This window comes from Anomaloglossus baeobatrachus, chromosome 2 (assembly GCF_048569485.1).
Source record: "Anomaloglossus baeobatrachus isolate aAnoBae1 chromosome 2, aAnoBae1.hap1, whole genome shotgun sequence".
Classification (NCBI taxonomy): Eukaryota; Metazoa; Chordata; class Amphibia; order Anura; family Aromobatidae; genus Anomaloglossus; species Anomaloglossus baeobatrachus.
This window is the reverse complement of record NC_134354.1, coordinates 418299616-418327041: the sequence shown is the minus strand read 5'-3', so window position 1 is coordinate 418327041 and position 27426 is coordinate 418299616. Positions and strand designations below refer to the sequence as shown.

Genomic DNA, 27426 nt, shown 5'->3' with positions numbered 1-27426 from the left:
ATGTATATATATATATATATATATATATATATATAACAAAAATCATACATGAACTACACAATACGTAAATTCTAGAATACCCGATGCGTAGAATCGGGCCACCTTCTAGTATATATATATATATATACTCTGTATATATAAACATATGTTTTACTTACCATGCACTGGCGAAGTCGGAGGAATTTGATACATATATGAAACCAATGGATCCTGTACATCATATTGCAGGATCATCTGAGAGAGTAACAGAAGGGAGAAATAATTATTCACATGTAAATATATTTTTTTTTACTTTGCATCCTTCTATAACTTATGTTAGTGTCAGCCCAATAAAACTTTAGGTTATGTTAAAAAGTACAAATTTATGTTACTTACAGATTTATCATAAATATAAATTTTGATGCAGATTTGCAAAATTTCTACATATGCAACCGGTGAAACCCGCTGTGGAAATATGCAGTATAAGTTGACATGCTGCAAAGTTACAATTCACACTGTGGATTCCACACTGCTGATTTTTTTTGTAGATTGTGGATGAGATTTGGAAACATTTTATTCACTTTGCTACAACTGTAATGCACAGCAATGGCGTAAATTCTAACAGTGACACCTTGAAAAGTTGGCACACAACCAAAATGTGCTAAAAATGTAATATATAAAAGATTCATGAACAACCTCCACGCCTCAGGCGTTAATAGCTTAACTGCTATATGGCATAATGCTACATAGAATGGAAAAATTAGTCAGCATGATACTTCTTGGTACCAGCAATAGAAATAAAATAAATGGTTATAAATATACTAGAAGGTGGCCCGATTCTACGCATCGGGTATTCTAGAATTTACATATTGTGTAGTTAATGTATGATTTTTGTTATATATATATATATATATATATATATATAGATGTTGTTGTGTGTAGTTACCAAGTGTTTGTGTAGGGCGCTGTACATGTTCTGGGTGTTGTCTGGGTGTGGCGGGGGGTGAGAGCGGTGTTGTTTGTGTGTTGCGTTGTGTGTGTTGCGTTGTTTGTGGAGCGCTGTGTGTCTGTAGCGTTGTGTGTGTGTGTTGCGCGGTTTGTGTGGGTGTGGGGTGTGTGTGTGTTTTGGTGGGAGGTATGTTTTGTGCAATGTGTGTGTTGTGCGGTATGTGCGTATATTTGTGTGTGCCGCGGTGTTTGTGTGTTCGGTGTTGTGTGTGTGCGGCGTTGTCTGTGTGTGTGGGTGTCTGTGTAGGGCGGTGTTTGTGGTTCGCAGTGTGTGTGTGGTGTGTTGTGCAGTGCGTGTGTGGCGGTGTGTGTGTTTTGGGGGGAGGTGTGCACCCCCCATCGTGCTCCATCCCCCATGCTGCGCACCCCCCATCGTGCTCCATCCCCCATGCTGCGCACCCCCCATTGTTTGTTCCATCCCCCATTCTGCGCATTCCACATCGTGCTCCACCCCCCATGCTGTGCACTCCCAAACGTGCTCCATCCCCATGCTGCACATTCCCCATCGTGCTCCATCCCCCATGCTGCGCACTCCCAAATTCCCAAATGTGCTCCATCCCCCATGCTGCGCACTCCCAAACGTGCTCCATCCCCCATGCTGTGCACTCCCCATCGTGCTCCATCCCCCATGCTGTGCATTCCCCCTCGTGCTCCATCCCCATACACGCACACACCCGATCGCATACACGCACACACACATTGACGATATTGCACATACGCGCTCACACTCACAACATCCGGAGATACCACATGCTTCTGGCCATGTGATCTTCTGGCATGGCCTTGAAAGGTCACTGCACGCACAGTATCGCCGCCGAGAAGCAAGCGATATCACTGGAAGTTGTGAGTGTGTGGATGCGATCTGATGTGTGTGTGAGGTGTGTGTGAGAGTGAGTGTGATCTGATGTGTGTGTGTGTGTCTGTTGTTATGTGTGTGCGTGTGTGTGTGTTCCGCCGCTGCAGGACCTTGATGCGCTCACCTGGGAGCCGGTGTACGCTGGTAACCATGCTACACAATATTACTCGATGTGTACCATGGTTACCAGCGTACCCCTCCCCCCGCTCGCACGGGAGCCCACACCAGTGTACGCCGGCAACCCCAGCAATGCGAGGGTATGTGTCGGCTGGGTTGCCGGTGTACGCTGATGTGGGCTCCCGGGGGTACAGCACTCACCTGGGAGTCGGGGCTCCGTGTCGGTTTGGGGAATGCGTGCGGGGGGCGGGGCCAGAGCGAGTGTGCCATGCGTGAGGGGGGCGGGGCGTGGCCGAGTTGCCAATGCGTGCAGGGGGCCAGGGCGAGACGCCAATCCGTGGGGGGGCGGAGCCTGGGCGAGCGGCCAATCCGTGTGTGGGGCGGAGCCGAGGCGAGCGGCCAATCCGTGCGGGGGGCGGAGCCAAGGCGAGCGGCCAATGAGACGCTTGTCGCGGTAAGGACAGAATTTTGGAGCAAGACAGACAGACAGACAGAATAAGGCAATTATATATATAGATAAATGATTATGGGAATCTTGGGATGTTTCTGACACCTTCCTAGAAGCCTGATGCAGTCACAACCATAATGACTCTTTTTTTTCCAAAACGTTTTTTATTGATTTTTCAAATTTGTAAAAACATGACAAGTATCATTGCAAAAAAAGAACATTCGTCTGACAAAATGTGACATAGAGGTGGGTGATACCCCAATTTGGAGTTCCATGTTGCTGTTCGATTTAAGATAGTATACAGTAACATTAAACCAAAACAGAGGTAATGAAATATAATATAACATATGCAATACAATTCGTTAAATCTCTGTGTCGTCCCTGAATGATTTCAATTTTGCTAGCGTGTCTTGGTATTCCCAACCGTCTCGTCTCCCCCTCCCGCCAGAGCCCCCTCCTAGGTGATTCTCAGTTTACCCAGGCTGTCCTGGATATCGCTCAGGATATACCACTCCGAGTGAACAAAAGGTGCCATCAGGTTAATTATTTCTCCCTGTGTGAATTGGCTTTCAATAAAATGTCTCCATCTCACAAAAAACTTGGCTGTCAACCCATCTTTATCCCTCTCCGCTTCTAGTTTTTCCCACTTCAGAAGGTTGTGTAATTCGCCCACAACCTCCTTTATGGATGGGCCCTCCCTTTGAATCCAGTGTTTTAAGATGCAACGCTTAGCTATCATGGCTATGTCATGCGTTATTGCGTATTTCCTCTTTTCCTGCGTGCTCGGTCCTCCTCCTACTCCTCCCTCAAAGGAGTGGAAAATCCACACCATTAAGTCTAGTTTGCTGAAAATTCCCCATGTTGACTGGGCAAATAGTCTGACTTGGTTCCAGAACCTAGCGATTGTCTCACATTCCCATAGCCCATGCAGCATATCCGTTTTTTCTTTTTGACACTTAGGACACCACCTATCCCTACCTGGTATGTTGAAACCTATAATGGCCCTATGTAGAATTCTGAATTGAGAGTCTCTCCATCTCTCATTGGTAATATGTTTCCGCACTTGTACCCATCCTCTCAGTATATCATCCACCACTTCTTCCCTTCCCAATTGTTTCCCCCACGCTTTTAAAGTCCGACTATCCTCCCGTGAGATAAGCACCCCCCTTAGCGATCGATATATTTTAGAGACATTTATACTTGTTACATCACATTCCAGTAACTCATCAATCGAACTTCTGTTCAGCTCTCTTCCAACCACACCCAGGTCTCCTATTATTCCATGTTTCAATTGTTCATACTGGATGACATGTGAGCTATTAAGGTTGTACTTATCCAACACTTCCCGACCTGTCATCCACCTCCTGTCCTCCACATTCATAACATCTATCATTCTCCTGACTCCCCTCTCTTTCCATCTAGTAAATAGCTTGTTTTCTCGTCCCAGGGGAAAATTTGGGAATGCCCAGGGGTTCAAGTACTTGGACACTTTCCATGAGAGCCCCAGTTTTTTCCTTACCGACTTCCATGTTAGCATGGTGTCTCGGAATATAATTGAGTTCCTTATGTGCCCTTCAACCCTGGATAGTGGGGAGTGCAGAATGGACGTCAGATCCCACGGTGACGCATATTTAGTTTCCATCGCATGATCTGAGTGCCTACTCGTTCCTCTCACCCAATCAATTACATGCCTCATGATACATACAAGATTATACCCTTGGACATCTGGAAAGTTTAGACCTCCCTCCTCTGCTGACTTCATCAGCGTACGCAGCTTTATTCTGGGTTTCCTTCCCCTCCACAGAAATTCTGTATACGCGGAGTTGAGCTTATTCACATCCTTTAGTTTTAGCAATAGCGGGATTGTCTGGAAGGGATACAGCAGCCTAGGAAAGCTCATCATTTTTATCAGGTGGCATCTTGCCAGTAATGGAAGTGGCAGACCTTTCCATCCCTTTAATTGAACTATAATTTTCCTGATTAGCGGTCCATAATTCAAGTTATAGATTGTTTCCACCGATCTTCCTATATGCACTCCCAGGTATTTAATTGAAGATTGTGCTATAGGAATTCCACATAGACAGCCATCCCTTATTTGTCCCCCCATTGTCCCATGATGCCCCTTTAGGAACATGATCTCGCATTTTTTTTTGTTCAGTTTGAAACCGGAGAATGAGCCAAATTTTTCAATCAAGGCAAGAGTCTGTGGCAAATCCGCACCGGGGTCCCCCATATAAAGTATGATGTCATCAGCAAAAAGCGCTGTCTTTACTTCTGAACCCCTTATCTTGATTCCTTTAAAGCTATTTTGTCCCTGTAGTATTCTTGACAACGGCTCGATTGCCAGGTTGAATAAAAGAGGAGATAATGGGCAGCCCTGTCTTGTTCCCTTCATCAAAGGGAACACGTCTGTTAGAAAGCCCGGAGTGTGTACCCTAGCTCCCGAGTTGGCATAAAGGTTTCTAATGTAAAGTCTCATCTTGCCTACAATCCCTATGGCCTCCATTACCCTGTCTAACCACCCCCAATTTACATTATCAAACGCTTTTTCTGCGTCAAGTGTAACTAGGGCAGGTCTAGCCCCTCCCTCAGTGAGACCCAGTCTAACCGCGTCTACCACTAGAATTGTCTTTCGAATATTGGTAACGGCATTTCTCCACTTAATAAACCCCACCTGGTGATTCGTAATGATCCTAGGTAAGATCTCGGCCAGTCTATTAGCCATGATCTTGGACATAATTTTTAAATCCTGATTTATGAGCGATATAGGTCTATAACTAGAGGGATCATCCAGGTCCTTGGTTCCCTTGGGGAGTAATTTAATATATGCTATGTTGGAATTTTTGGGTATTTCCGCCCCTCCCAGGAAAGCATTAAAGACTGAGGTTAGATCCGGCGAGATCAGATCCTTCAGAGCCTTATAGAATTCACTATTGAAACCGTCAGGTCCCGGTGCCTTGTTGGTGTTAAGCTCCCCAATTGTTCTCGTCACCTCCTCTACTGTGATATCTGCGTTTAAGGCACTCAAATCTTCCTCCGTCAAGCTAGGCATTTGGGCTTGTCTTAGCCACTCTGCCTCATCAGTCATGTCGTTATTCCCTGACCCATATAGTTTTCTATAGTAATCTCCCAACAGTTTATTAATGTCCTTAGGATCCGTAGTCACCTCTCCCCCCTTTGTTTTCAGTTTAGAGATCACTGTCATCTTTCTGCTGCCCCTTGCCAGATTGGCCAACATCCTTCCCGCCTTGTTGCCAAACCTATGTAAGTCAACCTCCTTGTGCGACCAGAATAGTTGTTCCTTTTTTTTGGCCCATTCGTCAAATCCCTCTTTTGCCTCCAGCCATCTGCCTTTTGTCATGGGAGATCTATTTGTCACATAATTTGTATATGCTACCCGTACTGCTTCACTATGGAAATTATAATTCTCATTGGTTTTCCGTTTGATCATGGCTGCGTACCCCACCAGACTGCCCCTTAGGACCGCTTTTGCCGTTTCCCAAAATATCACTGGGGACTCTCTATGTTCCTTATTGTCCTCTGCGAATTCTCCCCACCACTCCTGTAGCACCTTATGGAAATTATCTTGCCTGAGAAGGAACGATGGGAATCTCCATATGATAGCTGTACCTCTCCTGAATTTCTCTCTAATGCCCAATCTCACCGGACTATGATCAGAGATCACCATATTCTCTATCACACAATCTTGCGTACCACTCAGTAAGTCTTGCGAGATCCAGAACTGATCAATACGTGACCAGCTATCATGAGGGTGAGAGAAGTGTGTATACTCTCTGTCATGTGGGTGAGTTAGTCTCCAGATGTCTTTCAGTCCTACGTCTTCTAATGTTACATCCCTATTGTCTAAACTCCTGCCCACATTAGCTGTCCCCTCCTCGCCCCTCCTCCTATCTTCAGCTGAGTCTGGGACGGTGTTAAAATCGCCTCCCACTATAATGTTAGCCTCCCCATCTGCTAATATGATGGCCTTTATGTCATCATGAAATGTGATTTGTTGTGAATTTGGGCCATAGACATTATAAATACTGAGTTTACCCGCTGGACTAACGATTGTTAAGTGCTGCCACCTTCCATGGTCGTCTGCCTCATGTGCCACTACCTCATGACTGAATTGTTTATTTATTAGAATCATAGTGCCCGCTTTTCTACCTTGTGCCGCTGCCCCGTAAACGGTGCCCACCCAATGTTTCTTCATGCGGAAAAAGTCCTCCCCCCCCAAGTGGGTTTCCTGTAATAAGGCAATGTCTGTCTTTAGTCTTTTCAGATGTCTCAATATCATTGCTCGTTTGTTAGGTGATCTCAGCCCTTTAACATTCCACGTAGTTATCTGTATCATGTTTACCTGTGTATTCTGCTTTTACTACTCCCTCCCCTATGGGCCCCTGCATCAAGGAAGACGAGATGTTCGACACTAGAATCACAGTTGGTACCACAAAATCGACACTCCCTTTCCCCACCTTGCAAATATAACAAATACAACAAAAAGCATGTAACTGTAAAACATATTTTCCCTTCCGAGAAATCCACGGCGCTTCCCGCCACGTTGGTGAGCTCCCCTATTCCTAGCCAAAATACATGTGCTCCCTAATCACCCCCCAAAAAATATATGTTCCATCCCCGGACTAACTTGAATAAGCCTTTGAAAATTATGCAAAAATTAGCACAGTATGTCAAAACCTCAGCAAGATTCTCCAGTCCTACTTATCTCTGACTCCAGGTAGCCATCAGTCCGCCCAGAACAGGCCCACTTCATTTGAATTTGGATGATGTTCCTGGACAAAGGAGAAAAAGAAAAAAAAGACCAAGGGGAGAGAAGATGGAGAAAGAAAGAAGAAGAACAAAAAAAAAAACAAACAAAAAAAAAAAAAAAAAAAAAAAAAAAAAAGAGGGGGGGGGAAGAGGACCCAGACTTTGGGATGTTTTCCTCTCTTTTCTCCCTTCCCCCTCCTCCTCTCACCTCCCCAACCCTCTCTCCGTAATGCATCCTCCTCAACGCCTCTCCCTGTTTGGGAAGAGAAAAAAAAAAAAAAAAAACAGGCCAAAAAAGGAAAAACAATGAGCGAGTTCCAGTTCAGGTATCATGGTTTCTCTCCAAGGGTTGGTTCCTGTGTTCCAGGCGAGAATTATGCTGTCGACCCGGGCTTGGCCTCCTTTCCTCCCTGGTCTCGACTTGCTTTTGTCCCCCAAGACGTCCCACATCTCTTCCTGAGCTTGTGGGGGATCCTCTTCTATTATTCCCTTCTCCACTAGCTCCTTTTTCTTGCCTTTCTGACCTAGTCTTGTTGAGCTCTGCCATGAGAATGTTTTCTGCTTCTTTGTAGTCCTTGTAGTATACAAACGAGCCATTGGGGTTTCTAACTTTCAGTGTAGCAGGGTATAATAGCTGGCACTTTACTTTTTTGTTGTACAGAAATGAGCAAATTTTGGTAAATTCTTTTCTCCTTCTGGATACTTCCGCTGAATAATCCCCAAAAATTAGCAGTCTGTTGCCTTGATATTGTAGTGGACGCTTTCGTTCTCTAAAGGCCCTCAATATTTCCTCCTTATGCTTATAATCAAGGTACTTGACAATCACCTGCCTGGCTCTTATCGGGGTATTCTTGTTTGAGTTTTGGCCCTCTCCCTTATTCGTCTCCTGGTGTCTCAGTGGACCCACTCTGTGGGCTCTTTCAACTCTGAATTTCGCCTTTATGCCCAGGGCCTGCGGTAGCTCCAACTCGCATATATTATCCAACTGTCCAATCGACACAGACTCTGGCAACCCGACTATACGTAGGTTGTTTCGTCTCGATCTGTTTTCCAAATCGTCTGCTTTATCCTTCAAGTATTGATTAGATTTTGCTAGAGCTGCTATTTGTGCTTGCATAGCCAGTATTGTCTCCTCGGAGTCAGATATTCTCTGCTCTGATTCTGCCAGTCTAGAGGCATGGGCATTTATCTGTTTTTGCATATTAGCTAATGATGTTTGTATGGCTGCCTCAATAGCCACTTTAACCTCTTTTGACAAGTGTGATGTCACTTCTTCAGCCAGTTTTTTATAGTCCACATTAAGCTTTTGTGTGTACTTGTCTTGGCCTGCAGGTGGTGCTGTTTTCTTAGTTCTCTTTGTCTGTACTGGGCCACCACCTCCATCCCCCAATAACTTGCAGGCTTGTGATGTTGGTGTAGTAGGCTGCTTTTTGTTTCCTTTGGAAGGGGTACTATGAATTCTTGCATTTGACTTCCTGTGAGTCTGAGTGGGATTAATCTCCCTGTGCTGTTTGTCAGTTTCATCCTCCAACACTGCTGTGTCTTTGAGCTGCCCTGCTTTGCCTGCATCTTCTCTCCCCTCTGCCTCCATATCTCCTTCATCCTCCCATTGCGATCCACCGTCATCAGTCCCCTGCATCCACCTCTCTCCTGCTGTGTCCTCCTGTGACTCCTCGCTCATATCTTCCTTATCTCCTGTCTCCTCGCTCATATCTACCTTATCTCTCCCCTTCCAGCTCTGTGTTTGCTTTTCTGTGTCTCTCACCATGCGTTCAGGCTCCTCCCCCATCAGGCTCGGCGCCATTATCTTATCTTCTCCCCTGTCCATATCAAAGCTTCTCCAGGCTGACTCACCGCTCCCAGAGCTTCTCAGGAGGTACCGTTCCATAGCTGTCTGCTTTAGGTAACCTCCTGTGCTGCTCTCTGTTTGGTGGCTCGTCCGGGGGGTCTGTTTTTAGTCGGTTTCTGTGAGGGGTGGCAGGAGATTCTCCTCTATGCTTCCACCTCAGCCAGGACAGGAACCGGAAGTCTCTCATAATGACTCTTTTTTGATCCCTTTATCCATGTTGTCCAAATAATCCCTTCATTTCATAGCCCTTGTCTTGTGATATTTATCCCCCATCCCTCTCTAAATTCCATTCTTCATCTTTACTTATCCTCTTCTTATTAAACATTAAATTGAACATATTATAGAGATTTCAAAACACTGGATGTTAATTTCATTTTTGTTTTGTTTCATTCTTGTAAAATTTCAATAAAGATTACTGTTATAAAAAATAAATATGATAAATGATTAAAACAAAATGCAAAAAATAAGCAGCTACGAGGAAAAAAATCCAAATATAAACATAGTGTTTCAAAAATAAATGTTATGATAAAACAGCAAAATAGTGCTAAAATAGCAAAAAATGACTATAGTTGTGATATACACTGAAATATGGCACACAAATCAATATCTCATGAACTTTTACACAGTTTTTAAACCTACAAACGTAAATGTTTTTTATTAGGGATGAGCGAGCACTAAACTGCTTGGGTGCTCATTACTCAAATCGAGCAGGTACGACACTTGGACAGGCTTGATTCGACTAACAAGTATACTGGAAGTCAATGGGGAACTTGAGCATTTTTCCGGCAGACCAGCTTAGGAGCCCTGGGGAGGCTGGAAAATCGCTGAAATGGATGGAAACAGCGATCAAATGTAATGAAAACCACATGGGGTCCAACCTTTTTTTGAAAACTAGCCAAGGTAAAGAAGACAGTTGGGGGCTGCTAATATCAGGCTGGGAAAGTCCATGATTATTTGGCCCTTCCCAGTTTAAAAATAACAGGCTGTAATTATCCCAGAATTAGCTCATATATTAGATGCGTCACTTCTGGCGCTTCACCCCAGCTCTTCCCGATTGCATGGTGCATTGGCCATCAGGGTAATATTTTTGGGGGTAATGTCAGCTGTGAATTGTCAGCTGGCATCAAGCCCAGGGGTTAGTAGTGGAATTGTATTTATCAGACACCCCTATTACTAACCCAGTAAGTGTAAAGTGAAAAAACACACACATACACACACAGGAAAAAAAACTGTTTATTTGAATAAAAACTCCCTCACACTATCCCTCATTTACAAATTTATTATTTTAAAAAATAAAAAAGAAGCTCCTATGTAATCCCTGGTCCCCTGAATTGGTACTTCTACCTATGGAGCCTCATTCAAAACGAGGCTCAATAAGTCACTCCCGGTCAGCACCAAACCCAGAATTTCTCACGCATGATGACGTTAGTAACTCAGTGATGTCACCACTCGTGAGAAATTCCGGGTCTGGCATAAACTGCGAGTGACCAATGGAGCCTCGTTCTCTGAACAGTACTCCATAGGTTGGAGTACCAATTTGTGGGACGTTGTGGGACCATAGATTACATCAGAGCTTTGTGAATTTTTTAAAAATAATAGATTGTTGAATGAGGGATAGTGTAGGAAAGTCTTTATTCAAATAAACTTTTTTCTGTGTGTTTGTTTTTTTCATTTTACACTTACTGGGTTAGTAATGTGGGTGTCTAATAGACACCAATCCATTACTATCACCAGGACTTGATGCCAGCTGACATTTCACAGCTGACATTAACCTGTGATATGATCACTGGTAAACTGCAAGAGGGGAGGTATGTGTCGCTGAGACTACTAAAATCAGTGATGTGAACCCGGATGTAATGCTCCAGCATACTAGGTGCTGAGAGGGTTAAATTTCTTTTAACTGGGCCGGGTTTTTGTGTACAGCTAAAGAAAGAGATGGGTGGGACGGCTGTTCACCATATCTCCACCTCGGGGTGTGGTCCAAGAGGTAAAAGCCAGGCCTCTGGACACACTCACTGTTCTGTATTTTCTGTGTTGGTGGAAGCAGTTCCTCATCTCTCTGAACAGTGTGGAACCCCAAACTTTAGCGGGCTGAACCCGCAGTGTATGGACTTGACACATAAGGTCTTGTTTTCTTTTATGCCAGTAAGGCTGTTTTGTTTTATTTTGTTCAGGCTGGTTTATGGCGCTAATAAACCAGCTGAAATTTAAACCGAGAAGCATTCCTGTGTCTACCTCATACTGCAGCTGAGTGAGTGGATCTACCACAACCCTATAAACCAATTCTCCTGATTGCCACCCTACCAAGGCAATTGAGAAGAGCTGATTTGAAGCCACAGAATTGGTGCATTTAGTGTGAAGCACAACATCTAGGATGGTCACAGGCTGCTATTATTGGCTGGGAAAGGCCTAACAGACATGGATCTTCACAACCTGATAATATCAGTTCATAGTTCTCTGCTTTACCTTGGCTGGTGATCAAAAGTAGGGGGGCTACAGCATTACCGTATTTGGCAAGCAATTCCCGCATGTTTTTTGCTTGTCTAACAGCCGAGAAACATGTGGGGCAGAAACTTGAGCTTTCGCTAGAGCACCCACAATACTCGTTCAAGTAACAAGAGGGCTTGAGCACCCCAATGCTTGATTGAGTATCGAGCAATGCCAAGTACGCGCATTACTAGGGTTTATGTGATTTGAGATAATGGGAGAGAGATTCCTGAAGCCACATATTTTTCTACCAGAGATCTGTGGAATACATTATGGATATTGAAACATGCAGGCAAGACGGAAATCAACCGTATTAATGACCAATGTAATTTTGTACGGACCTACAGTGGGTACGGAAAATATTCAGACCCCTTTAAATTTTTCATTCTTTGTTTCATTGCAGCCATTTGGTAAATTCAAAAAAGTTCATTTTTTTCTCATTAATAGACACTCTGCACCTCATCTTGACAGAAAAAAAACAGAAATGTAGAAATTTTTGCAAATTTTATAAAAAAGAAAAACTGAAATATCACGTGGTCATAAGTATTCAGACCCTTTGCTTAGTATTGAGTAGAAGCACCCTTTTCAGCCAGTACCGCCATGAGTCTTCTTGGGAATGATGCAACAAGTTTTTTACACCTGGATTTGGGGACCCTCTGCCATTCTTCCTTACAGATCCCCTCCAGTTCCGTCAGGTTGTATGGTGAACGTTGGTAGACAGCCATTTTCCGTTCTATCCAGAGATGCTCAATTGGATTTAGGTCAGGGCTCTTGGCTGGACCAGTCAAGAATGGTTAAAGAGTTGTTCTAAAGCCACTCCATTGTTATTTTCGCTGTGTGCTGAGGGTCATTGTCTTGTTGGAAGGTGAACCTTCAGCCAAGTCTGAGGTCCAGAGCACTCTGGAAGAGGTTTTCTTTCAGGATATCTCTGTACTTGGCCACAATCATCTTTCCATCAATTGCAACCAGTTGTCCTGTCCCTGAAGCTGAAAAATACCACCTGGCATGATGCTGCCACCACCATGTTTCACTGTGATCAGGTACCTAGTTTTCTCCAAAAATACCGCTTAGAATTATCACCAAAAAGTTCTATATTTGTCTCATCAGTAACAACATATGCATGGCTAAGTTAAATAATCACTGAGGGAAACACAACCTGGGGTTCCCACAGGAAGGGGTGCCTAGTTCAGAAAACATTATAAACAAGGAGAAAAGAAGAAAAATGGCACCAAAACGTAATGCAAAAAAGTATTAAATTTTATTCACATAAAATTACAACGATATGGGATATCAGCTTGTTATGAGAATAAATAGTACAATGTCAAAATGGGACAAATAATTGGACAAAAATTTAGGAAAAGGAATGAAGTCACCTGGGGATGGAGGATGTAAATATATGTGGAACACAAAAAGGGGGGGGGAAATGTAGGGTCCAACCCGACGCCGTAAAGAAACCCTGAGGGGGGGGGGGGGGGGCCCAAAGAGAATATATAAGAATGTTGTGAAAAATAGTATATCCCTGAGATGTGTAAATCCAGGGATGGGCCCCTAAGTCCCAAGATGGTAGATGGTCAGGGTTACCCTCCACAAATAAATGTAATCAGGAATTAGAAAACAGTAACCGGTAAACAGGTAAGCAGGAATCACAAAAGGGGAGTGTGAGAAGATAGTATCAACCAGAGTAGTCGTAGGGCAATAGAGAGGAGGCTGAGGTAGTAATGAAATGGGCAGTTTATAGTCGTGAAGCCGAGAGGTGCCGGTTAGCACAGTAGCGGCTAGTTTGAAGTACAATCAGGTCCTTGTGCCCAGACTAGTCGTGGAGCTACAGAGAAAGGCAGGAATGATAAAATGATATCTCAGAAGAAGATGTGGGAAGGCAGGTAGAACAGTAGAATACAAATAGTATACAGCCCGACTCCAGTGGGGGGAGGTACAATCGGGCAGGAAAAAGAAGGAAATGCGAATAGACACAGTAGTCTCTAAAGTAGAGAGGACTAGTCGTGGGGCAGGGAGAGGGAACTGAGAAGAGAGTATGAGATAGTCGTGAGGCCGAGAGGTGCCGAGGAGCACAGTAACGGCCAGTGTCAGAAAAAGGAAGGGGGGGGGGAGGGGGGGAGAGAGTCAGATCTCAAAGCCCGGTCTAGTCGTGTGAGCCTGAGAGAGGTATGGGCAGTAAAGGAATAAAAGACCGATAACTACCTGAGGAGTGGAGGGAAGTGGCGGCAGGAGGACGATCCCAACAGCTGTTTCGGCTGAACGCTTTTACAAGGGAAGTGAGGAGCAGAGTAAGGCTGACCGCTATATACAGGGACAGCACAATTGTTTTCAATCAGGTGAGGGCGGTGTCTGGAAGTGCGCATGCGCCGGAAGTCGAGGCCAGCGGGCGGAGTGAGCCGAGACCGCCGGAGGCAGTGCGCATGCGCGGGAGAACGGACGTCTCCAAGACTCCCACGCATGCGCACAAGGCGGCCACGGCCGGACAACGTCACGCTAGCAGTCGGCAAGCCGGCAGATGCGCCAGGACACCGGGTGTGACTGGGACGATAGGAAGGTGACAGTAATAATGACATTTGGAATACAGAAATCAATAAGGCACAGAGGGGAGTGTACAGCATAGCAACTGGACAGCACAGACACATCGGGACACAGAACATACACAAAATATGCAAAGTAATGGATATAAGTTTCCAGCATGTTTCAATCCGGGCAAACTGCGCCGTCCAAGTTGTCCACCAATGAAAAGAAAATGCGGAAGGAATGAAGGGAATGTAAATCCAAACAGACCTAAAACCTATATGAGAAAACCCAAACACAAAAAAATAATAATAAAGAGAGAAAATGAATAAAAATGCAACCAACAGAAGATTAAAAACAATATAAAAACAATTTGTGTTCTTATAGGATTGTGCCCCCTAAAAGTCCAACAGAGTGGACCGGTACACCAAAAAAGTGGTCCATGTCAACAACATGTGCCAATGAGGGGAATAAGGGGACCGTAAAAAGGAGGTCCAAAAGCACCACACAAAAATGTGAAGGTGAGATTGGCATGATCTCTACAAAAATGGGGAATAACTCACTGTCTCGTTGAGACCGTTGGTAACCAAAGTATCAAGGGAGACAATCCACTTAGACTCCCGCTGAGCGAGAGTCTTGCGCAGATTGCCTCCCCGGATACCCGCGTGGATGATATCTATGCCACGCACACTCAAGAACCTCGCATCGCAACCGTGAAATTTACGGAAGTGGCGGGGAAGGGTTTTGAGAAGGGAAACATCCTCCACAGAAGCAGCGGCAGTTATATCCCTGACGTGCTCCCTAACTCGTACGCGCAACTCGCGTGAGGTGAGACCGATGTAAATTAGGGAGCACGGGCAGGTCGCATAATATACCACGTGCGTAGAAGCACACGTGATACGTGCGTCAATGGAGTAAGTCCTCTTCCCCTTGGAACAAACAAAAGAGGAAGTCCGTAGGATGTTAGGGCATGCCACGCAGTGGCCACATGGATAGCAACCACGGATCGGGCCACCAGAACCAAATGGGTTGAGGCGAGGAGGGATGTAGTGACTATTAACGAGAAGGTCCCCGAGGTTCCTTGCCCTCCTCCCTCTCGGCTTCACGACTATAAACTGCCCATTTCATTACTACCTCAGCCTCCTCTCTATTGCCCTACGACTACTCTGGTTGATACTATCTTCTCACACTCCCCTTTTGTGATTCCTGCTTACCTGTTTACCGGTTACTGTTTTCTAATTCCTGATTACATTTATTTGTGGAGGGTAACCCTGACCATCTACCATCTTGGGACTTAGGGGCCCATCCCTGGATTTACACATCTCAGGGATATACTATTTTTCACAACATTCTTATATATTCTCTTTGGCCCCCCCCCCCTCAGGGTTTCTTTACGGCGTCGGGTTGGACCCTACATTTCCCCCCCCCCTTTTTGTGTTCCACATATATTTACATCCTCCATCCCCAGGTGACTTCATTCCTTTTCCTAAATTTTTGTCCAATTATTTGTCCCATTTTGACATTGTACTATTTATTCTCATAACAAGCTGATATCCCATATCGTTGTAATTTTATGTGAATAAAATTTAATACTTTTTTGCATTACGTTTTGGTGCCATTTTTCTTCTTTTCTCCTTGTTTATAATTTGTCTCATCAGACCAGAGAATCTTATTTCTCATAGTCTGAGAGACCTTTATGTGTTTTTTTACAAACTCTATGCGGGCTTTTATATGTCTTGCACTAAGGAGAGGCTTCCGTTTGCCACTCTGCTATAAAGACCCAACTGGTGGAGGGCTGCAGTGATAGATGACTTTGTGCCACTTTCTCCCATCTCCCTACTGCATCTCTGGAGCTCAGCCACATTGATCTGGGGGTTTTACCTCTCTCACCAAGGCTCTTCTCCCACAATTGCTCAGTTTAGCTGGACGGCCAGGTCAAGGAAGAGTTCTGGTGATCCCAAACTTCTTCCATTTAAGGATTATGGAGGCCACTGTGCTCTTAGGAACCTTGAGTACTGCAGAAATTCTTATGCAACCTTGCCCAGATCTGTGCCTTGCCACAATTCTGTCTCTGAGCTCCTTCCTTGGGCAGTTCCTTTGACCTCATGATTCTCATGTGGTGTGACATGCACTGTGAGCTGTGAGGTCTTACAACCCCAGGCAAAAATTATGGAATTACCTGGCTCTGAGGATGTTCATTCAGTTGTTTACTTTTGTTTAAAAAAAGCAGATCACAGATGTAGCGCCCCTGAGCAAGTCCCTGGGATTAGCCAGCCTAGTGAGAGGGGTCAGCAATCAGTAGAGAGTCTGGAGAGTGTGGCATACAGGAGAGGTGTGCGGACGTGCCTGAGCTGGGTCCGTGCAGCAGTGACCTGGGGGCACAGGAGAGAGGTCGCCAGGATGGGTACCGGAGATACCGCTGGGAACGGAGCACGCACGGGGCACAGGGCACTAGATCAGGCACTAGTTCTACACGGCTTGATAAATACCTGAGGACACCTTCATGGACTTCACCGAACCAAATAATCCAGGGGCATCAGCAGTAAACTAGGATCGGGGTTCGGACACTTACCTCCCCACAGGGTCCGCGCTGCCCGCCATACGGAGAAGGAGACTGTACCTCCCAAAAGGGACAGTCGGGCCCCAAATGCTCAACGCTACAGGGACCCAACCAACAGAGAGTGCCGGGGACAGAGCAACCTGGGTCACTACATTGGCACTGATACTCCAAGGGACCTGAACAAGCAACTCCTGGGTCCAAGTGAGTAGAGACTGTTAAAGACAACCTGGTGTGGTCTTCGTTATTATCCCTCATTATCTCCCAGGCATGGCCCTACCTGTGGAGGGCCTAACACCATTGCTGCAATCACCACCAGCTCTAGGAGTACCCACATTTAGCAGCGGCGGTTCTCTATCCTTAACCGCAACCTGCAGGTGGCGTAACATGACACTAAGGGGCACTTTGCACACTGCGACATCGCAGGTGCGATGTCGGTGGGGTCAAATTGAAAATGACGCACTTCCGGCATCGCATGCGACATCGCAGTGTGTAAAGCCTGGATGATACGATTAACGAGCGCAAAAGCGTCGTAATCGTATCATCGGTGCAGCGTCGGCGTAATCCATGATTACGCTGACGCGACGGTCCGATGTTGTTCCTCGCTCCTGCGGCAGCACACATCGCTGTGTGTGAAGTCGCAGGAGCGAGGAACGTCTCCTACCGGCCTCACTGCGGCTTCCGTAGGATATGCGGAAGGAAGGAGGTGGGCAGGATGTTTACATCCTGCTCATCTCCGCCCCTCCGCTCTGATTGGCCGGCTGCCGTGTGACGTCGCAGTGACGCCGCACGACCCGCCCCCTTAACAAGGAGGCGGGTCGCCGGCCACAGGGACGTCGCACGGCAGGTGAGTGTGTGTGTGAAGCTGGCGTAGCGATAACTTTCGCTACGCCAGCTATCACCACATATCGCTGCTGCGACGGGGGCGGGGACTATCGCACTCGGCATCGCAGCATCGGCCTGCGATGTCTTAGTGTGCAAACCCCGCCTAACTCTATTTACACCCTATAAATACCCCCCCTTGCAAAAAGGGGCCCAGGGCATGGGACCAGGCAACAGCCACCAACGTGACATTCCCGTTTGTTACCGCCCGGGACCAAGTACCCCCTTCCCTGGGCGACACATCCTCTTTTTCCTGGCGTCACGAACAGGATACGGACAAGGCCCGTTAGCACGGGTGACGTGCTCCTTAAGGATTTGTATTTAATGGACTGTAAAGACTGCCGCCATCTTTAATTCTGAAAAATTGGCTGCGCCATCACTGTACCCAAAAGAGCGTGAAAAAGCCGACCCTGCCCCCTAGGAGTGGCAACATGCAAAAGTAAAGCTAATCCCAGGAACCCGTAAGGGCGCCGGCAGAATGCACCCTGGCATGTGGAAGCGACACCAGCTCTTCAGCACTAAAGCAGCAAACCTGCAAAAGACAAGATGTCTGTCCCTCTAGCCCGCGGAACTATGCCCTAGCTTGAAGTGGAGCTGGATCGGCTGTGTCTCTGGATGCGGCTGCAAATGATTCCGCAGAACGAGGAATGGCACAGGGAGATGATGGGGATTGTGGTGGCGGTGCAGACTCAAGCAGAACGGGCGCTGCACGAGGAGTGGCACCAGGAGCCGGTAAGCGAGGCAACAACCTCAGCCCCACTAGTCCCCACGGTCGCGGAACCAGCAACACCCGTGCCCGCTGACCCACCGGTAACACCGGATCCTCCTATCGCGTCCAGACCAGGCCGCAGTGCTTCCGACCACGGTGAGACCAGACCAGGCCACAACGCCCCCATCCACGACCAGTCAAATGCATACACAGCACCTCAGACCATTTTGAGAAATCCGTACCTTTTTTAGTCATGTCAGTGAGAAGTCTTGCTGTAAGAAAATCTGTGGAAAAAGAAGTGAATAGGGTCTTACCCCAATATATACGGGGTGAGGAAATGAGCAATCCTACTCACCAATAGGGGTTGTGAAAGTCACAACTCCTATAACAGCATGTAACTCCAAGCCACGGCAGCAGTCCCCACAGGGCAGATAACAGAGAGCAGTAGAGATGGGTTTCAAAGCCGCGCCAATGACCGACAGATCATGAAAGCTTAAGATTAATGTTGCTTTATTTCATGCACAGGTCTACGCGTTTCAGGAGACTCAGCTCCCTTCCTCAGGACATACTGGCAAAGAACATCAAATCCCCCATCACCCCCTACACACACAAATTACACTACCCCATCAGTACACAATCCTGCCTCCCCCCTCCCTCGGAATACAGTAGTCCCCCTCTGCCTGTCACAAAGCTGTGCTCCTTCACAAATGTTCCCCGTTATGTGTCCTCAGCCCCTCCCCACTCATCCCCACTCATCTGTGTGACGCGCGGCTCTCACACGCACCACCAGAGGCAATCGTCTGTAATTATCCCAGGAGGTTTCCCCTACCATTTACCACTATGAGGACCTTCCCATCCAGCCCAGTCTCCAGACATTTCTGATTCTCTCACCCTATTGATGTAAGCCCTGGAATTCCTATCCGTCCTCTCCACTTATCTGTGCATTTTGACATATGTGATTCTAGAGGACTTTTGGCCTCTTGTGTCAGCCCCTCACCAGGCTGGCACCCCCACCAGATATACAGTACCGCATAACACGTACACGATACATGCAAGATTCCCGTCTGTTCCCTACTTATAGTTACCTAAAATCTGCCATTGAATTAGTTTTTGAACCTGTAGGTGCACGTTGACTAATAAGAAATAGGTCGAGAACATATTTGTTACCACCTTCCCACCAATTTACTGGGACTCCTGCTCATATTGGATTGTCCGACCCGAGGAAGGCCAATAGGCCGAAACGTTGTGTTCTGGCGGACTCTCTGTTATTGTACAGCACTTTTTTTTACACTAATGAAGAAAAAGATCAAGACAAAATGAACTTGTGTCCGTAAATCCTTCTTGGGAAATTATACAGTGTAACGGAGTTAATTTTTCTTTTTGCCGTATGGTCAGTCTGGGCCTGCCTATGGGGAATTCAAGAAGCATACTATATCTCCTCCCCAACTCGCGTTTCGCATCTCTCGCTTCCTCGGGGATAATACAAGACCTGTACTGCTGAGACTAATGCGCTCAGAACAATATACAGTATTACTGATCATTCTGTGCCCATATTACTTCTTACTTCTTACCATAGGTTTCGCTGGGGAATGACTGCAGAAAGGTTCTGAACATTTTCTGCAGCAATTCATGTAGAAAAACCACGGCAAATCCATGGCAAAAACTGCAGCGAGTGCACAGGGCCTTAAGGGTTAACATTATTTTACTTTTTAGATTTTAGCATATGTAAGCGTATTTGTATTTGTATATGTAAGCATATCTGTTTGTTATGTACACACTGACCTGGTTTTTCTCACGAGGAAGATGGCAGTTTTCGCATACATCAAAATTTTCCATCCAGTCCTCATCATAATCAGAGCTGCACCCACACCCCATTGTACCTGCAGACAAAAAGATCTTGCCAAGTTAGAAAAAAGTAATCGTAAAGTATAAAGTATTAAGTATGTTTATGACTTACAGGTGAAACAAACATTTTAACCCTGGTGTGTTTCTGTGCTCTGTCTTAGTACGACCCCTCCCCTCTGCTCACACCAGAGTCAACCTGTAGGCCTTCAGAGATGTTTAAATTTGATGGTGCAGGTCTGCTATGATCTCATAAGTGTGATCTATTAAGTGGAGTGTCAGAAATATACCAGATATGTCCCAGAAGTGACCAGAAGGTAAAATTTTACTCTTTCTAACTGAGTTTGCCACTGTCACAATTTAATTGTTAAATCCCATACTTAACACCTAACTCCCACCATGTTCACCTATGCCCTCACAGTCTTTGCCCCTCTCCTCCTTACTCTCCTTCGGTATCCCCACACCCCAGCACTCTCCAAACAAATATTCATCTCCCGTCCCTCCTGCCTTCTCATCTGTCCTCATCTGCTGACCTGCTCCTAAACCTCAGATCACTACAAATATCACGCAGACCATGCCGTCCACTCTCCTTTTCCCACCTGCTCTCCCTTTCTCTACTTCTTCTCACTGCTGGTGACATATCCCCCAACCCTGGCCCCCCACAGATGGTACACCCTTCTTTATCACCCATTTATCACTCCCCACATACTAGTAACTACCGCAGTCTCTCCAATATAAAATCCATTCCACTCTCACCTACTCCAACGCTCCCTCTCTCTGGAGCGCTCTGGAATGCCCGTTCTGTCTGTAATAAACTGCACATCATTCACGATCTCTTTACTTCCAGCAATCTATCCTTCCTGGGCCTCACTGAAATATGGCTGACACCCTCCAACACTGCCTCCCCTGCTGCACTATGCTACGGTGGCCTTCACTTCTCCCACACTCCTCGCCCTGGCAATAGACAGGGTGGAGGAGTGGGTCTCCTTCTTTCTAACAACTGCAGCTTCAACCCAATCCCACCTCTATCCTCTCTTGTCCTGCCTTCCTTTGAAGTGCACTCTGTCCGAATCTATTCTCCCTCTAACCTCCAAGTGGCTGTCATATACAGACCCCCGGGCGCTACCACTGCCTTCTTCGACCACTTCTCTGCCTGGCTTCTACACTTTCTCTCTGCTGACATTCCCACCATCATCATGGGTGACTTCAACATCCCCACTGACAACTGCCAGTCGGTAGCCTCCAAACTCCTGTCCCTCGCTTCGTCTTTTGGTCTAACTCAGTGGTCCGCCTCTGCCACCCATAAAGATGGACACACAATAGACCTTATCTTCACCCGCCTCTGTTCCCTTTCTGACCTCACAACTTCCCCCCACCCCCTATCTGACCACCATCTGCTGACCTTTTCGGTCCTGTCCTCCTCACCTGCCCCCCCTGTCCAGCACCTAGCACATCCCCGCAGAAACCTTGCACACTTCAACATACACACCCTTTCATACTCTATCCTACCACTGTCCTCCATATCTTCACTCCACGACACAAACAGTGCCACCACTTTCTACAACACCACTCTCACATCAGCTATTGATTCAGTCGCTCCCCTTGTACATGGCAGAGTGAGACGAATCAATAGACAGCCCTGGCACAACAGCCTCACTAAAAAACTACGGCAAGTGTCTAGGGCTGCTGAACGGCGCTGGAAGAAAACGCACTCCCAGGAAGACTTCACCACATTCAAAAATGCAATTCACACATTTCGTTCAGCCCTCACCTCCGCTAAACAGGATTACTTCAGAAACCTCATATCCTCTTTAACACACAACCCCAAACAGTTATTCAATACTTTCAACTCCCTCCTTCGCCCACCACTGCCCTCTCCAACCTCCCTCATTTCTGCAGAAGACTTTGCCACTTATTTCAAAGAAAAAATCGACTAAACAAGGCAAGTCTTCTCTCCTCAGTCACCACAACCTCTTCACATAACAGACCACTGCCCCTCCCCATAAACTTCCTCCCCACCATCACCGAAGAAGAGCTTGCACGTCTTCTCTCAAAAGCGCACCTCACCACCTGCGCACTTGACCCCATCCCATCCCACCTCCTCCCCAACCTCGCCCCTATCCTTATTCCAGCCTTAACCCATCTTTTCAACCTATCTTTAATGACTGGTACCTTCCCTTCTGCCTTTAAAAATGCATCAGTCACATCTATCCTAAAGAAACCTTCCCTCGACCCAACCTCTACTAACAGCTACCGCCCCATATCACTACTCCCGTTCACCTCAAAACTCCTGGAACAGCACGTCCATGCTGAACTTTCCTCCCACCTCTCATCTAACTCTCTCTTTGACAACCTACAGTCCGGCTTCCGTCCTCATCATTCTACCGAAACTGCCTTGAGTAAAATCACGAATTACTTACTGCCAAAGCTAACAAGCACTTCTCCATACTCCTACTTCTAGACCTGTCCTCAGCCTTCGATACTGTCGACCACTCCCTCCTATTACAGATCCTCTCTTCCCTTGGTGTCAGAGATCTCGCCCTCTCTTGGATCTCTTCATACCTTTCCAACCGCACTTTTAGTGTCTCCCACTCCCACACAACCTCTTCATCCCGCCATCTCTCTGTTGGCGTCCCTCAAGGCTCTGTCCTGGGACCTTTACTTTTTTCTATCTACACATTTGGCCTGGGACAACTCATAAAGTCCCATTGCTTCCAGTACCACCTATATGCCGATGACACTCAGATCTACCTCTTTGGCCCAGATGTCACATCTCTGCTGTCCAGAATCCCGAAGTGTCTATCTGCTATATCCTCCTTTTTCTCCTCTCGCTTCCTAAAGCTTAATGTGGCCAAAACTGAATTAATCATCTTTCCTTCATCTCACCTACACTCTCCACCTGATCTATCTATTACAATAAATAACACCAGGCTCTCGCCAGTACCCAAAGTTCGCTGCCTCGGAGTGACCTTTGACTCTGCCTTGTCCTTCATACCACACATCCAATCCCTCACCACCTCCTGCCGTCTCCAACTCAAAAATATTTCCAGAATTCGTCCTTTCCTCAATTCGCCATCTACAAAAATGCTAGTGCATGCCCTCATAATCTCCCGCCTCGATTACTGTAACATCCTCCTCTGTGGCCTCCCTGCTAACACGCTCACCCCTCTCCAGTGCATCCTTAATTCTGCTGCCCGACTGATCCATCTCTCTCCTCAATACCACCCCGCTTCTCCTCTCTGCAAGTCCCTCCTCTGGCTCCCAATCTTCCACCGTATCCAATTCAAACTACTAACACTGACCTACAAAGCTGTGCATAATCTGTCTCCTCCGTATATCTCTGAACTAATCTCCCACTATACTCCAACACGTCACCTCCGGTCCTCCCAAGATCTCCTTCTCTCCTCCTCTCTCATTCGCTCCTCATGCAACCGACTCCAAGACTTCTCCCGAGCATCCCCAGTCTTCTGGAACTCGCTGCCTCAACACGTCAGACTATCTGCTACCCTTGCAACCTTCAAACGGAACCTGAAAACCCATTTGTTCAGAAATGCCTATAATCTACAATGACCTCACTGCTTCACTACCGTGCAGAGCTGCCGCCCGACCACCGTGCAGAGCTGCCGCCCGACCACCATGCGGATCTGCCGCCCGACCACCGCGCGGATCTGCCGCCCGACCACCGTGTGGAGCTGCCGCCCGACTACCGTGCGGAGCTGCCGCCCAATCTACACTCCACCTACTGTCTCCTCCCCAAAATCCTATAGAATGTAAGCCCGCAAGGGTAGGGCCCTCTTCCCTCTGTACTAGTCTGTCTACTGTAACTTGTGTATGTATTCTGTATGTAACCCCTTCTCATGTACAGCACCATGGAATCAATGGTGCTCTATAAATAATAATCATAATAATAATAATAAGAGATCATTGAGGCCTTTCCACTTATTTAGCAGTTTATTTTTTACTTCAGTGTGGTTAAAAAATGCTACAAGAGAACTCGAGTGGGAGCATACCGCATAGTTTCTGTTGATTTGGTGCATCAGTTGTTGCACTGAGTTGGTGTTGAAGCCGGAAAATGCTACCTGCACATAGATATCATATATAGATCTAACTGCAGGTGGCAGTAATCAAACTGCAGCTTTTTGCCTTTATGTTGGATTATCTAGACTGTAATGGTCAGATTATTATTTCTTTGAACATACAATCTTATGGTGGCAGCATCTACTAAATGTTTATAAGTGTTAGAGTAATTCAATTATTTCAATTGAAAACAATTTAATATTGGAATAATCTTATACTTGTGTTTATTACATTCAAGAGACATCTTCCAATAATAAATAATGTTTAAGTACAATGCCCTTGTACAATTAATTGAGCTATCAATTTAAAGAGAATTTATAACCTGCTCTAATCAAGGAGCTGCATAATGTCGAGACAGAGACCCTGATTCCAGTATTGTGTTACTTATAGGGCTGCTTAGTGTAGTCTCGATAAAACCATTGTTTTATCAGAGGGAGATTATCACTAGAGAACTAGTAAACCTGCTGTCATTTGGTCTTCCATATTCATGAACACTGTATATCCTTAACCATACCACTAATTGTCAGATTTCTGCCTATTCACAGTGTACACTGAAAACTGCCAATCAATGGTGTGGGTGGGGTTATTCACAGCTCGAGCATTCATAGAACTGGTAGCTCAGCAGCAGATAAAACAGGGATTTTTATCAAAACTTCAATACACCGCTCTGAAAGTGATACACCAATCAGGGTCTCTGCCCCTAAATCATGCTGCTCTCCAATGGTGTAACAAAAACTTGTCAACAGATTCCCTTTAAGGGCTTACACCATCCTATAAATAGGATGAGTGCAAGCCAATAAAAAAAGGTATGCACTTGGACCAAAGTTATTCAATGAGGCAATGCTATTGAGCGTTTTTTTTTCTCATACTGATTCAGCATGTAAAAAAAATCGCAGCATGCTGCGATCTGACTCTGAAATCGGATGGGACTCCCCCATTAGGTCTGTGAAGGTGAGAAATAAAATGGAAGCCATATAGAGCCACAGTATAGCATCCAATTTTTACAGATACATTGCAATTTTGTAACATAGGAAACTGTAAATGCTCCTGTAAATGATTAATTACTTCTGAGTAAAAAAAACGCTTTGCACACGGATGACAAGTGAGAGAAAAACAATTACTGGATACTACTGATAAATGGAAACCGAGCTGGATGTGGTACCAAGAATAGCTCCTTGGAGAAAGGTCAAAATACATTTTGAAGGGGTTGTAGATTACTACTGCATAAAATAACTAGGTGGACAGCAGGGAGATGGTAATTATACTGTGGGTTTTTTTTAGAGAAGGTGATTAGAGCTACTAAGAATGGGTTGTAATTACAGAGAGATCTTGACTGGATTAAGATTGTGGAAATTTGGAATCAACACACCATTAGCTTATAAAATATCTAAACTTTTTTTTTCAGTATGTTAGTGCTCATAATTCTACTTAAAGAAACCACTGCAATTAGAGAATATGTTGTCATCAATGGGTGTACTTATTCCACAGCAATATTTAGGTCGGCTATATACACTACTCATAAAAAGTGAGGGATATTTGGCATTCGGGTGAAATTTCAGGATGATCCTAAAATGCACTCTAACCTTTTCAGGTGAAGTTAATGTGACCTCTAAACTTCTGAATGTTCATGTCCAACTGATACAGGTAAAAGATATCTTTGTACCGTGTTAGCCAGAAGAGATAAAACATTGTTTAAAAGAACTAAAGTCCTCAGTGGTTGATACCTTTTAATGGATAACTGAAAAGATGGTAATAATAGCAAGCTTTCGAGACTACGCTTTATATTGAGCCTGAAGAAGAGACCTGCGTAGTCTCGAAAACTTGCTATTATTATGTGGCGCCCTGCAACACACACCCCCATCCCGAGACAAGAACATCAGCCAGACACAAAATCCTTGTTGCCTCCCTCCAGGGTCTGATGTCCACACCAGGTGGGGTGGAGCCAATCGGTTGGCCCCGCCCACTGCAGAGTTCATAGGCCTGGAGGCTGGAAAAGGAGAGGAGTTCAGTTAGGGAAGTGAAGGAGAGAGGAGTGAAGTAGGAGTGGAGGAGTAAACTGACCGTGTCCGTGTGTGTGGCCCGGGCACCAAGAGCAAGGTTGGCAGACGGTGGTGGCCGTCTGCAGGAGAGGCAGATCAACGTGGAACTGTAGGACCGGGGATGGGCGGTGGCCCGCCGGTACTGAACCGGGGAGCGAAGTGAAGCCAGCACACACAGGCAGGGCCTACGGACCCCGACCAGGCTTGGAGTCGCCATTAGAGGTCAAATCCGTCAGTGACCGGAACCCCAGGGGTTTTCTAACAGCCAAGACCCGATTTAAGGCAATCGTCCGACCAGTAGAAGGAAATACAGCTACCGCCACAGCTAGAGTTCCAAAGGCCAGAGCCTGCGGGCAAAAGGGCTCCTCCGGCACATATACACGCTGGGGAGCGGGTTACCGGTGGGAACCATCGGGACCGAACATACACAAAGGTGCAGGGAAAGGCAGCCACCACCAACCGTCCGGGAGAAGCTACAGCAGCCGGCTGCAGGACCCGTCCATCCAGCCGTTTGGTTTACCAGAGACTTTGCATACATTTGTGGCTGAGTGAGTACAACCGTGCCATCCGGCACCGCGCTGCACAGTCCAGGCGACCCTGCACCTTGCCAACCCTGCCTCCCCGTCACCTAACCGGGCCCCGGGACCACCAACCCCTACCCACGGTGGTCAGCGAACGTCCACTTCCTGGAGTGGGAGGGACGTTCGGCGTCACATCGATGTCACACGTCAGCCGGCCAATAGAAGCGGAGGGGCGGAGCTGAGCGGGTCGTAAACATCCCGCCCACCTCCTTCCTTCCACATTACCGGCCAGGGGCCGCAGGACACAGGTAAGATCTGTTCATCGTTCTCGGGGTGTCACACACTGCGATGTGTGCTACCCCGGGTACGATGAACAATCTGACGTTCAATCCATGAGGAATGAACGACGTGCGTGCGATGAACGTTTTAACGTTCAATCGCAATCGCACGTAGCTGTTACACACTGCAATGTACCTTACGATGACGGATGTGCATCACTTACGACATGACCCCGCCGACACATCGTAAAATACATTGCAGTGTGTAAAGCGGGCTTAACAGTACCTCGCCATTAAGGTTTCATGTAAGATATTTTCAGACAGACGTGGCCACTGAGCTTAGAGTGTTACAGAGTGTCATTAGCAGATAGCAACAGACACTGAGAGAATTGAAGAGTCAAAGAAAGGCATAGAAGTGGACATCCTTTGGCCACATCCCACACTGATGACCGCTTCATTGTAAACAATGCCCTTCAGAACCGGATGATGAATG

The 27426-nt window shown here is 46.4% G+C and overlaps 1 protein-coding gene across 2 annotated transcripts in view; it reads right to left on the bottom strand.

Annotated features, from left to right (window-relative positions):
- LCK (LCK proto-oncogene, Src family tyrosine kinase) overlaps positions 1-27426 on the bottom strand; it is a 189473-nt gene that overhangs the window by 105717 nt on the left and 56330 nt on the right. For both annotated transcript variants that reach the window (XM_075336154.1, XM_075336153.1), the window contains 2 exons: positions 19959-20056; positions 159-234 (listed from right to left, as the gene is read on the bottom strand). In XM_075336154.1, the coding sequence (XP_075192269.1) occupies positions 159-234; positions 19959-20051 (169 nt within the window). In that variant the 5' untranslated portion in view covers positions 20052-20056. The remainder of the gene's footprint in view (positions 1-158; positions 235-19958; positions 20057-27426) is intronic.